Consider the following 13,997-nt stretch of genomic DNA (forward strand, 5'->3'; position numbering starts at 1 on the left):
AAAATAGATCTGAATTAATTCCTTTGTTGTGAGTGACTCTCTCTAAGCTCCGATTTTCACGACGCTGTTTACGATCTAATGAAATGAGAAATCTGCTGCGGCAGGAAGCTCACCTAAGCGCTCCGGAGAGCGCTCATACGTCTAGGCAAAACACCGCCACTTGCGGAAGGTAAATAACAGATGCTGTTTTTCCCTCTTACTTAACTACTCCTGCATCTGCCGCCTCTCTGCCCGTGCAGCCGACAGCTCAGGGCAGGCTGAGGGCAAACGGGCAGCGGCGGTGCCGGGGCAGCGTGGGGGCCGGTGCCCCGCAGCTCTCCCCGGACCCGGTGCCGATGTCCTGCCAGGCTCCCAGCCCGCAGCAGAGGCACCGCTGCCCGCCGCCCCCCACGGGTCCCTCCCCACAGCGCCCCGGCCCAGCGGCGCCCCGTGCCCTGTCCCGGCCCCTCTCCCCGCCTGGCCCGAGGGAGCGCGGCCCGCCCCGCCCGGGCCCGGCGCGCAGCGCGCAGGCGCGGGGCCGCCTCCTCCTCGCACACCGGCGGAAGCGGCACCGAGCGCGGCCGCCCGCGCCCCGTCCGCCGGGAGCGCCCGATCCCCGCGTGTTCCCGCTCCCGCATTCCCGGCTCCCGCTTTTCCCCCGCCCCGCGCGGATCGGATGGCGGGGGTGGGCGCGGCCCTACTCGCAGGGCTGCTGGCGAGGCTGGCGCTGGTGCTGTACGGGCTGCACCAGGACCGCACCATGCGGGTGCGCTACACCGACGTCGACTACCGGGTGTTCACGGACGCGGCGCGGCTGGTGACCGAGGGGCGCTCGCCCTATCGGCGGGCCACCTACCGCTACACGCCGCTCCTGGCCTGGCTGCTGACGCCCAACGTGCTCCTCACCGAGGCCTTCGGGAAGCTGCTCTTCGTGGCCGGGGACCTGGCGACTGCCGTCGTCGCTTACCGGGCCCTGCGGCGCCGAGGGACCCCAGCCGGCCGCGCCTGCGGGTGCTGCGCCGCCGCCTGGCTCCTGAACCCGCTGCCCATGGCCGTGTCCAGCCGGGGCAACGCGGAGGCGCTGGTGGCGCTGCTGGTGCTCGCCACGCTCTACTGGGTGGAGGCGGGCAGCGTGGGCAAGGCCGCCGTGTGCTACGGGCTGGCCGTGCACATGAAAATCTATCCCGTGAGCTACGCGCTGCCCATAGCGCTCCGCCTGAGCGCCGCGCCGGGCCGCGGGGCGCTGCGGGACAGGGCGGCAGAGGGCACGGTCATGGCGCGCCTCTGGCACCTCTTGGTAACGATGCTGAACCGCGACCTGCTGCTCTTTGGAACAGTTGCCGGATCAGTGCTGGCTGCCTTGACTGTGGCATTTTATCACCTCTATGGCTGGGAGTTTTTGGAGCACGCCTACCTCTATCACCTGACTAGGAGGGATATCCGTCATAACTTCTCTCCGTATTTCTACATGTTGTACTTGACAGCAGAGAGCAAATGGAGTTTTGCCCTTGGGCTTGCAGCTTTCCTGCCCCAGCTGCTTTTGCTCCTGGTTGTTTCCATAGCGTTCTACAGAGACCTTGCCTTCAGTTGTTTCCTACACACCACTATTTTTGTGACTTTTAACAAAGTATGCACATCCCAGTACTTTGTCTGGTATCTCTGCCTTTTGCCCCTTGTAATGCCTAGTATTAAGATGTCCTGGCATAGGGCCATGCTGCTTCTCTGTCTGTGGTTCATGGGACAAGGCCTGTGGCTTACTCCTGCCTTCTTTCTGGAGTTCAAAGGATATAACACTTACTTATTGATATGGATGGCAGGCTTGCTTTTCCTTTTAATTAACTGCCTCATAATTGTTCAGATTATTGCACATTATGAAAAAGAAACACAAGTTGCAAAAAAACTGAAGCAACGGTAATAAACTGCCCAAAATCCATAAACAGCCCTGCTGTCCTTGGTAAGGCATCACATATCACCAGCACTTCAACTAAAACAACTGCAGTTAAGTTGTACTAAAGCACATTGTGTGTCAATGTTACTGTTTCAGGCCGTGAGAGCACTGATGGGCCTCAGTTACCCTGAGCAGCCCAGTCCTGCCCTGAGCAGTGTCAGCAGGGGTACCTGTCTCCTGTGTGGGTCCTGAAACGGCATTGCAACCTTCTCTCCAGCACTGTCTCCAGCTCTGTCCTCCTGCTCCTGATTAGAATCCCTGGAAATACCCTGGACCAGTTCATCTCTGAAACATGTTTGGGGCTCTGGTGAATGGGCTCTGCCCATCTGCACTGACTGTCTTCACCTGCTGCTTCCAGAGACAGTGGGGCTGTGCCGTCCTTTGACCCTTGTGCTGGGCCCACTCAGTTCCTGCTCGTACTCCCTTATGGACTAGGCCTGGCACCTTTTTTCTCATTCTCAGTGTTACTCTGATGAGGACCTTGGCCTTTACCTAGAATAACACGGGAGATAATAAAGGTGGAATTTGGTTATAAAATTTGGGTTTGACAGTTTTGTACATTCCTGTAGGTCAGGGGGTGTTTGGCAAGGCAATCACTTAACATTTGCAGTGGGGTTCATTTTTTCTTTTGTTTCCAGTAGCATTTTAGCTATGCACTGTTATGGGCCTCTACCTGCTCATTATGTAATTAACTCTTTGAGACTTTTAATTTATTTTAGATTTCAGATATTCCGCTCTTTCACTTATTATTGCATATTCTGTTCTGTTTGAATTTTTGAATAGATTTATTCCCCTTGCCATGGAGAAAGTTTTTCCCATATAACTGTCTTGGACCACAGAGATGTGTAAAGTTTATATATTTGTTTTTTCTGCCAGGCTCCAGAAAACAGGCCACTGCCTTACATTTCTGTTAATATATGGTTATTGTGGGTGTTAACAGTAACAAATGCCGAGTCAAAGTACACTTAGAATGGCACCTGTATCCCAAAAGCACTAGAGTTTATGCCAAAACAGTAATTGATAATGTTGTTTCTCAGTGGTTCTGTTTCTCTGCTATTAAAAAGAAATGAAAAAATGAAAGGATTTGAGGAAATTGAGCAGTTCCCAGAAGAAAAGGGAAGTTTTGAAATAGGAAGCTCTAAAACTTGTCAAAACACATTTATTCCCATAGGAGACACAGGAAGATTTGGAATTGAGTGCCAGGTGATGATGAGAGGAGAGCAGAGCCATTTTGGAATCAATACTCTCTAGAACATCCCATAAGAGGTCTGATGTATACAGCTTTTGACAGAGGCAGAAACTGACAATGTATTTTAGTAAAATGTACTTTAAATAGGCATATGCCAAATAGAAGAATTTTCACATTTGCCTCACCTTTTAGTTACACCCAATGCAAAAGTGAAACCCCTACTGTATAAAAGAGAGTGGGCCTCAAGGCAAAATAGGAATTCAACTACTTGGTGGAATTCCTGGTGATGTCGCTGTGAAAGGGTGTGGCCAAGTGGATTTGCCAGGCTGCTTCTGATCCCTGGTGGTCTCCTGAGGCAGCCCTCTTCCTCAGCACAGCACTGCACTGACTTCCAGTTACTTCATGTGCAGGATTTCTTTTCCTGGTTGTAGTGCTGTCTTGCAGCATGGAATGACAGTATTTTAATCTGTGAATTTTGCCCATTGCTTCTCAGCCTCACTGAGTTTCATGTAACTGAGGTGGTTACATGAAAGAGAGGAAAGCCCTGAGTCCCCACAGCCCAGAGCCAATGGACATGTTATCAGGAGCTGTGATCATGTCCTTGTACCACTCTGGCCCAATTTAGACATTCTGATGTGTTAGGACAATTTCCCTGTGATTTCCATGGTCAGAGTATTTGGGGGGGTGTTTCTGTTCCCTCCCTGGAAAGCTTTTCTCTGCCATCTGCCTTCTCACTTGCCTTCAAGCTGTGAAAATCCTGACAGCCTCTTTGAAAATCCAGAAATTGGGTAAGGCAATGGATATTCTTTTGACTGTCTTGGTTTTTGGGGACAGACGTGGCACTGATTTCCATCTTTGTCTGGGATGAAGAAAGTTTTATAGCACCAGCCTGTCTACATCTTCCACTAGAGGTGTATCAATCAAAAAACTGGTGGCAGAAGCCACTTGCACACAGTTTTACATTAATCAGCAAGACATTGTGTGTGTGCTGTGAGCGTATGAAGCAAAATCATCCCATGTGGCTTTATTCTCCAGGGCAGAGTTGGATATACCCAGCTTCTGCAGAAGACTGAAAAGGCTCTGCTGTGCAATACTTCTGCTCACCCCATCCTGATGTCCAGGCAATGCCTCATTTTTCTTTTTACCTGACCTTCCATTATCTGTTAAACATTTTTCTCTTGCAAAAAGTGTGTTTTCTTCTCCCACAGCAATGTTCTGTATTGCGTTAACAGACCTACTCCTGCTCTTTGCAGACATTTCCACACCTCCTTTTTTCCCTTCCTATTAGCAAAGGAAGCAAATGCAAGCCAAAAGGCATTTCTAACCTCAAAAACCTACAAAACCCAGCATTTTAAGTTACTGTATTCGTGACAGAATTGTAATTTTTTAGGTAAGAAGTAATTTCCTTCTTGTCTTGTTAATAGCTACATTCTTGTCTTGTTAATAGCTACATCATTTTGAGAGGGCAAATTTTTCGGCAATTCTGCATCATTTTTCAGAATTCAGCAACAGGAGCTGAAGGGTACCTTCCTGTTGCAGGTCAGTACTACTCCTGCAGTGACGATTTGAGAAAGCCATGCATAAACAAGCTATAAAAAGGCTTTTTAAAAAAAACTACATTTACAGTCGTCATTTTAATAATCCAGGATGAGTCCCTCTTTTTACAGTTGTTTTCCAAATCACCCAAATGTGTTTGTGATTTAGACGTAATTCAGATGACTCATAAAAAGCTGGATAAGAGAAATAAACTGAAGGAAACAAAAAGGTATTTGAGAGTTTAGATATTGCAAATTGCTTTCAAAAAACAATTCCATAGTTAAATGAAATTGAGTAATTTTATTCACTTTTTAAAAAGGGTTAAAATAATTTAATGGAGTACCAAATAAGTTAAAGTTCTTGAACAAGTTATAGTGAATAGTTATAATGCCCTTAAAATTTACTAAATTAATTTCCTATGAAACATTTATTGCATTTGATGCTGTTCAGATTATTTTGCTTGATAACTTTGTGTCCATTTATCGTATAATAATTAGGAACTGAAGTTTCTCAATGTTAGTGTTCCTTCCCTACGATGTGTTGCAAAACTGTAATGGCGACTACTTTGCTTTTGAAAGGTTGAAATGCCCATTGAAATGTGTCTGATCTGCAGAATTTTTTCACATTGCGCTGAAACCAGCCCTTTGGCACAATGTACAAGAGGTGAAAGAGGGAAAAGAATCAAGAAAATATCATTTTTGCCTTGATTTTTACACTGTAGCCTATTGTCGAAAGACTCATGACTGGATTCTCAGGTGGCTTCAGGCAAAGCTCAGCATTTAACAGTGATTTGCTTTAAAGTTTATAAATGCAATTATTAAAAAAGCAGGGTAAGCAAAAATATAATAATAATAAATATTTCATTCAGGTTTAGTGTGGGAATGCTGAATTACCGTCTGTGACAAAATGTACTTGGTCCTTATTAAGTAACTTTTGTGTGTGTGTGTTACTTGCTTTGTATTGACTCCTGTCATAGTAAAGAAAGCAATTAGGTGTGCTAAACTGTGCTCATCAGAAACCATGAAGCTTTTACACTTAGCAGCAAGGGAAAACGCCAACATTTTTTGTTATATTGTATAGAGAAAGTAAATGTTAAAAGAGAGTAAATTATGAGCAAATAGTTTCCTTTTTTATCTGAGAAGAATGAGTAATCTACTTCAAAAGGGCTGCAAAAATACATAGCTAACACAGGGAACCTCAAAATATATCACATATTCCTCATATATTTGCCAAAGATAGCTGCAGAATGCCTGTCCTAGTGATATCATAGGATTACCCTGAATTTAGGACAAACCCTTTACTCAGACTGAAACCAAACCACTCAAGCAATTTTCTTCCTTAAGAGCGTATTTATGTGCACAATACTTACAAGCCCAAACATTTACCTGCACATACAGAAACAAAAAGTCCCAGTCAATACATCTTTGAATAATATTTTTCAGAGCTACCCTCTGTAAAACAGGTTCCTTACCTGTTTCTTATATTTAGCACTCAGAATTTCTAGTGTCTCTAAAAATGAATAACAAATTTTGATGCATATGGAAAATAAAATCACATGCTGCAGGGATCTTGAGGTGTAATAGTCACAATAAAGAATCAACTAACTCTGTACTTGAAGGTGCACATTCCACTGGTATCCTGATGTTCTTCATTATAAAAATCTGCACTAGTCACTTTCACTGCACTAGTGAAAGTATCAGAAAAATAAAATTTTCTTTGATGCAAGTACCATTGTTTTGAGGTTTATTTTAATTGTATTTATTTTAAGACATTAATAAATTGATGCAATAAACTCATGCAACTGTTGCATGCATTTTTAATAGCTGGAATGTCTCTTTTTATTTGTCATTTTTTAGTGGTGTAAGTTGATAGTACTTTGAGAGAATTCCTCTTGACCCCTTTTTGGTACATACTGAGAGGGGTTGGGGCTTCTGCAGAAGAGGTTGTTTACTGGGCTGCAGTCTTACTTCATGTGTAGATAAAGCTTTAGCTGCAGCCTCTCATTATCCTTAGAGCTTAACTTTCAGATGTTAATGATCTCTTCAGATAAAGCATTTCATAGCTTGCACATAAAGAAATTACACATAAGAGATCTTCCATATTTTTCATGGAAATTGGTGGGGAAGCCAGCTAGAACATCTGTGGGAGAAATGTCGAAAAGAAATGTCTGTATCTGATTAGCTACAAAAACAACTTCAGCCTTGGAAATGAGCTGAAATGCAAGCAAATTGAGCAGTAAGCTCATACTGTGAAATTCCCATTATTTATATGAAGGGTATTCGATCAAAAGTGCTTTCCCATTTTACAGGAGGAAAATGGGATCTTGATAGCAATTGTCAGGGATGAGTATGACTTTCCTTCCTTCACATTATCATGAGAGGGTATGCTACAGTAGCACTTGTGGAGTTGTACAGGTGTGACTTGCATAAGCTATTATGAGGCAATATTGTTGGTGTAGCAAGAGGTTATTAGTAAGCAGTTACTCTGAAACTGCTTTTTGAAGGTTAACTCAAGAAAAATCTGATTCCTGCTTGACAAGTCAGCAGCTATGTTAATTGAGATGGTACTGTTTTGACAGTAATTTTCCAAGGAGAACTGCACTCTGTGGCCCATATGCCTCCACTCTCTGCAAAAAACATTAATTCAAATCCCCTGGTGATCTGACAGTCAACATTTTTTTTAATCTATCCCATGTCTCTCCTACTGATCCAATAGATTGAATTAGCCAGGAAACAGGCTTAGAAGACAAAGTGGAAAACAAAGTAGGATTATCCTCCCTTTATCTTCCACCCCACATAGTGTGAATATATTGAATAATTAAGATTACCTTTTGGAAGAACAAAGTCTCATTTGAGCTAGGTGTTGGAGTACTTTGTTAATATGAAGTATTTTACCAAAATGCACCTAAGAGAAAATTGACTGGTTTGGCTACATGGACTTTTGTCAAATGATGATAAAGGTACTGATAATTTATGTCAGCTTCAATATTAGCACTATGTTGTCATATCTTTCTCAGATATTTATAGGGGTGAGTGTGTGTGTGTGCAAAACAGGGTAACTAAAATAGCAATGCTTGTAAATTCTAGTTTCAAGCTTTCCTTACTCAGAGACTGTGGAGAACACATATTGCTATATACTCACTAAAAGGGAACAAATGCTGTATCAGAGAGAATTAATAATTAATTAATAACTAATTATGTTGTTCCCACAGCTGACACCTTTGTGAAGAAAGTAGCACCTTTTTTTACACACAGTGTGGAAATTCACATGAATAACAAGTACTTCACCTTAAAACTGTCAGATGTATTTGAAAATAGATTTTAATTACCATTAGCACTTCCAAGTTTAGTGCTGGCATCAGCCAGCTTGTTAATTCCAGCAGTACAGGAACTGAAGTCATGACCAATTTTCCTTCATGCTCTAATAAACTGGCTGATTAAGTATAAGAAAGTTTGATGTTCAAAGTTAACCAAATGTTGTTTGTTCACTGGAAAGAAATGCTGCATGGTCAGGGCCAAAATTTACATATGCAGCATAGAGCAAAGTGGACAAGAAATGAGGGCAAAAAGTGAGGCCTAAGAGACCTTGACTGTTGTCTTGCCTCTGCCACTAATTTATCACTAAGAAGTGATTGCAGCTTGCTGAACTGTTTGCCTTTGCCAGTTGTGGTGGCTTGACACATTTAATTGACACCTTATTTGAGCCACGATATCTCCTAATCTATTTCTGTAGCACGCTGCCATAAGTGATTGCAGTCTTGTTTGAAACAATTATGAGTCTGACTGGCAGTAAACTGTAAACACTTAACTAAAGACATTTTGATTGCAAAATATTCTTCTTTTTTGCATATATTTAAACTTTTTTTGTGGGGTATATTAGGCTCTCATGTGCATTCCAGCATTACATTTTTAGGAGAGGGTGAATTACTGTTGAAGCTAAATGAAAATCTGGAAGCAGATAATAGAATTCATTGTAGAAAGCTAGACAATTTAGGAAAATAATTTAGAAAAATTATAGTGAGCTGATACCATAATTAAATAAGATTTTATTATTACTGGTCTGGTTAGATTGCATTGGAAATTTATACTGAAAATGTATTGGGAAAATGAAACAGCAGACAACTCTGTAGCTGGTAGAAATAGCTACCTCAGATGGGACAGATAATGGCTCAGGAACTGTTTCTGTATATCCATGAAAAAATATATTATGCTGTTATCCAAGAAAAAAGTTACTAGTTGTGCAGCACTATGAAGGCAAATTACAATTCTGCATTCATATACAGGTGCAACGATTTCTTTACCTGGATCTTTCTCCAATGCTTTTGTTAAAAGAAGCCCAGACTACCAAATTGAAGTCTGGACCAGATGTGCTGTGCCAGAAGCAGTTACAGGGGGCTCTACATTTGCATCAGCCTTGCAGGCTTCCTGAACAAGGGCTGGCTGAGAGCTGGAGGTCATATCAATGGTGGGAATGCACAAGTGCAAGTTTCCCCATAGCGTGCCCAGAAGTGATTTCTCTGCAGTCTTAAGATACTCAGATATTGCCTTGATCTACAGTATATCACTGTATGTATCTCCTCATAAATCTATGGATATCTTAAAGAGATATGTATATGCTGTATAACCATATAAATCCTCATCCGTAATACTGCAGCAGCAAATTCAGGGACTTTGTGCCCACCTTGACTGGGTAAATGTCTGCTAAGGATGTAGGAAGAGGCCCCTTGTGGTTTACAGGGACATGTCAGTCCTGAGAGTGGAGGGGTAGGTTTGTGTGGATTGAACTCCCTCTAGAGGGAAGGGGTGAAATTCTTAGCTCTCCCCAAAAGACAATTTGCAGATTAATTACTAAAGAAAATGGGGAATAAATCTTCTCCTAATGTTGGAGACACAGACACAGAACACAGGGTGCTAAGGTCCATGGCTGTGGAACAACTGATGCAAATACATAGAAAAATATGTCAGGGGCTATTAAATACTAAAACCATATGCTCTGGTCTTGGGAATTCAACAAGCTGCAAATCATGGTGAACTAGGGAAATATTTCTAGGCAAATCTCACTGCTGTCTGGTTTTCCTCTGTTGCTGGCCACATTTGGAGAAGGATACTGGTCTGATCCATGATGGTTGTTCATAGATTCTTAGCCATGCAAGTGTCCCCAGCAGAGCACTCCCATCACCAAATGTGCTCCATCACCTGGCTAGACCCTTTATCTCACACACACCAAAGCTGTGTCAGACAGACCCTCAGTTCTGGGCCTGGGTCTCTGCTTACTCTTTTCTTCCAGAGTGTGCCAGTAAACCAAAACTGCACCTTGTTTCTCTGGTATTTCACAGATGACAGCTAGCAGCTAGTAACAGATGGAGAGGTGAGAAGGGGAGAAAAGGGAAATCAAAGCTGACAAAATAGATCTGTTTGATTGAAAAGAGGTGTTTTTAGCTGGCCAGGTAATTAAAAACCAGGTAGATTGAGACAGCTTATTAGACCAGGTTAATTCAAGCACACCAAACCCCTGGAGCTTGGCTGCCTTCTCTCCCTAAAGGAAACCACAGCTTTTATGGGACTTCACATGTTTTCGATGTGGAGAAAAGAAAGTCGGGGAGTGTAAAGGAGAAACAGATAAATTGGCACAGCTCCAGCTACCTGTACTAATGATCACTTGTGTCATTGCAAAATAAAATTAAGATCCAACCCTTAGCTGAAATTGTCTTCTGTTTTAACAATAGTTTGGCTTTAGCTCTGGAATGGTGTGCACCACTCTCTAGGATGATTGGCTTACCCTGTAGTTTTGGCTGAAGAAAATAAGTGAATTTTTGTCAGAAAGTAAATCCTTTCTACAGATTACTGCAGTTGACAAGGCATACAGTTAAAGAGTTTGGCAGATTTGCCATCTAAAACATGATTTAAATAAAGAGGAAAAAGCAGCATTCCAAGCATAGCCAATGATGCCTGGCTTGGACTGACCCATGCTGAGAAATTGTTTTATCTCAGGAATTCAGGCCAGGCTGAAAACAGCTGTTGTGCTGGAGAGACTGGAGGTCTGGTCACACCTGGGCTTGTGGCAGCTGCCTGTGGTAGGTCCAGGCTCCCCAGAGACATTTCCTCCAGGTAGTGTGCATGTGCCTTGTTGCACTCCTTCCCTCTGTCCGACCTCAGCGTGGCATCTGCTGGCTCACAGGGACAGCTGCAGTCACATTTTAGCCTCCTGCTTCCCATCCCTTCCCTGTGAGAGCAGCCAAGCATGCTATAGAAATGTGATTTTGGACAAAAGGAATTTGCTCATGTTCCCAGTGTTTTGAATGCAACACTTAAAAGAACCTTCACTGTATGTGGTATAGCTCGAACTGCTCATGTATTACCTGTGTGACCACAGCCACCAGGGCAATTCTTTACTGTGACACAACTCCCATCTAAGTCCTGTATCTTACATCTGACCACTCCATGTAGATGTGGTCCTCAGGTCTTTGAACCTGGTGGCTAATTTTAACCCAGTGCAAAAGATTGCCCTCTATTTCTCTGTCATTTGTTAGTTCTGATTTTACAGTGATTCCCTGAGAATTCAAAGAAAGCTGTTGAATGCTTCCTTGCAATCTGGAATAGATTACTGTTGGGAAAGTTTCTGCTTTTGTCTAAACCAGATTTGTTTGTTTAATTATTCTCACACCAGCACATTTCCTGTCATTTGCCTGCAGGCAGGCTACCTCTTGGCAGAGCCTGGGTGCCACACTTGGCTCTTTCACCACAACACGAGCAGAGGTAGTTCTGCACTTCTGAGAGCCACCTCGACCTGTTTTTCACACTGAGGTTAGAAGCCCAGCAAGAGACACCAGAGGTAAAGTGTTGCCATAAAATGTTTGGAAATGCCTTCTTTAAAGCCAGTAGTTAACACTGAGATTTGCTGAACTGTTTTCTCCTTGCTTCACACTCACAAACTTTTGTCTTTGCCTATGCCTATGCAGAAGGAGAAAAAAATATATTTTTGTTACAATTCATCAAGGCTAAAACCATATTAATTTAGCAGTCTGGAAAATTACAATTTGATCTTTAGTGTTGATTAGTAGCTAGCATTCTGTCTAAATAGGAGGTGTCAGCTGGGGACTTAGCTGCTTGAAATTTGAGCATTACTTGGACCTAAATTAAAGTGTATTTTCAAAAGCTGACACAATTACTAAAACTAACACAATTATTTCTCATCAAGCTAAGGTGCTAGAATTATTTCCAGTGCTCTGACTGCAGGCCAAATCAAAACACTTTACAAAGGAATCATGATGCCTTAGTGACTGAATCTGCGTAGTGTTTAGCAGCTTAAAGGTCAAATACATTCATGAGAACATATAATCTTATGTGTGCCTGGTGAATGAATAAGAAAAATGTATCTGTTAGAGAAGAGGAGGTTCAGAATATTGAAAAAATAAATTACATGCTTTTACATGAGTATTACAGATGTTATTCCAATGACAGATGTCTACAAAGAAGTTTCAAGAGCACTTATGAAAACTAAAGGATATACTTCAGCCATCAGAATTTAAATAGGTACTATGCTGCCATATGGCATAGCTGTTTTCAAAGCAAATGCAAGGTTTTTTTTCTTTTCTGGGAGAGCAGATGGCAAAGAGGTTGGTATCTAGAAGCTGTCACACCTAGCTCATCAGTATCAGTCGGTTGCATGGGAGAGCAGGTGATTTTAATCTGGTAGTTTTTCAGTAGTTTATACGAATAATGTGTGCACTTATTTCCCAAACAAAGACAAAAATATATAATAAGATTCTTGTGATAAATTAAACATGGTTTTTGTGCAGTATTGACAAGTCACAGTTTGATGCACTAGAAATGTGAACTATCCCTTTTCACAAGTGATCCTTCTATCTTCAGGGGCTTACCAGTAACATGTGTAATGTGCAAACCATCCTGAGACCTGGGAGAACCCAGACTCTAGCACTGCTCACCAAACACCTTCCAAAACCATTACAGCCACTTAAATGCCTTTTATGTTGCTAGAGCAGAGGAGAAAGCATTAATAGGAACATAGGTTATCACCCAAACAGGTGATAAATGCTGTGTTTGTGGTTTGTCTCCTTTTAAAGGATGCAGAACAAGCTGCCATGAACAGAAATTCCATGACAAGGTGAGAGCAGACCTCAGTGAAGTTGTTAAAGCATGCCATCATTTGTAATTTAGGTCAGAACTGTAGAGAAGTGAGTTCCCCCAGCTGTCCTCACTCTACTGTGTGCTGGTTTGCATTACAGAGTGCAAATACACCGGAGCTTTGTCAGGAGGTTTTTGCGGTGCCTCAGTGAGAAGGGGAACTTCCTTTCTCCCAGTAGCAGGAATACAGACCAATTCAATCTAGACCAATTGCAACTGGATCAAGAAACTCCAGTGGTTACCTTTTGGCAAATTTGTGTTTCCAGTTGAATAGCTGTTACCAGAAAAATTAGGCAGAAAATATGGCAGAGCCTTGAGATTTTCATAAATTAAAAAACCAAACCATACCAAAACGAAAAACGTGAAATCAGTAGTAGACACAGTAATTCTGACAATCATCAGTCAAAAATCTCAATTCCTTTTTTTTCCTTCTTGAAGCAAAATATGTTTTCTGATGTCTCCTTTTCAGTTTTGGATTAGGCTTTTCTGGATTGGCCACTTGACGTGAGCAAAAATTATGCAAGAAAAAAAGAAAGAAAAATATCCAGCACAGAAAAGCATGCCAATCTTTTTAAAAGTCTTTTTTTTCCTGGATTAAAACAAAAACATGTGATCCAGTCTGCTTCTGACTATCTTCTAACAAGCTGCTACATTTCCTTTAATTTATCTACAGAGTTATTTTTTATTAACACATTGTAGAAGTTTCATGACTTCCTATTTGGGTGCTCTACTTAAAATACACACAAATAATAAATTGCAGTTTGTCACAAGAACTGGGGATGGAGCTACATTTTATTAGTCCCTAACTCCCCTTTCTGATTTCAATGGAACAGGGGTCATGCCACTGCTTCTGATGCCAGTTGGCCACAGAACTACAAAAGCTAACGAGGAATAGAGGTTCCCATCTGAAAAAGCCCACTGAATACATTGTTATTGCCAAAATAAATTTGATTACAAGTATTACAAATAACAAGAATACAGAGAAAAATAAACAAACCTGTGATATGGCAAAACCATCATTTGAGCCTTTTTACTCAGTAGCCATTTAGAAAGTAATCAAGTGCCTCTGAGGAGGAGTTTTACCAATTCCTTGTTTTCACTTTTATTTTTACTTCATCCACTACAATATATTCTTATTCATTCTAAAAGGTCTTCCATCTTTTCAGTTTTGTTGTGTTCTCCATTATATCCCATAATTTTA

At 42.1% G+C, this 13,997-nt stretch overlaps 1 protein-coding gene across 1 annotated transcript; it reads left to right on the forward strand.

The window, feature by feature from the left end:
• The first annotated feature begins 600 nt into the window (after positions 1 to 600).
• PIGM (phosphatidylinositol glycan anchor biosynthesis class M) lies at positions 601 to 2,531 on the forward strand. The gene is made up of 2 exons (XM_059469031.1): positions 601 to 2,010; positions 2,446 to 2,531. The coding sequence occupies exon 1, from the start codon at positions 656 to 658 to the stop codon at positions 1,892 to 1,894; it is 1,239 nt and encodes a 412-aa protein (XP_059325014.1). The 5' UTR covers positions 601 to 655; the 3' UTR covers positions 1,895 to 2,010; positions 2,446 to 2,531.
• The last annotated feature ends 11,466 nt before the right edge of the window (positions 2,532 to 13,997 follow it).

Source organism: Ammospiza nelsoni, chromosome 3, assembly GCF_027579445.1.
Source record: "Ammospiza nelsoni isolate bAmmNel1 chromosome 3, bAmmNel1.pri, whole genome shotgun sequence".
Taxonomy (NCBI): domain Eukaryota; kingdom Metazoa; phylum Chordata; class Aves; order Passeriformes; family Passerellidae; genus Ammospiza; species Ammospiza nelsoni.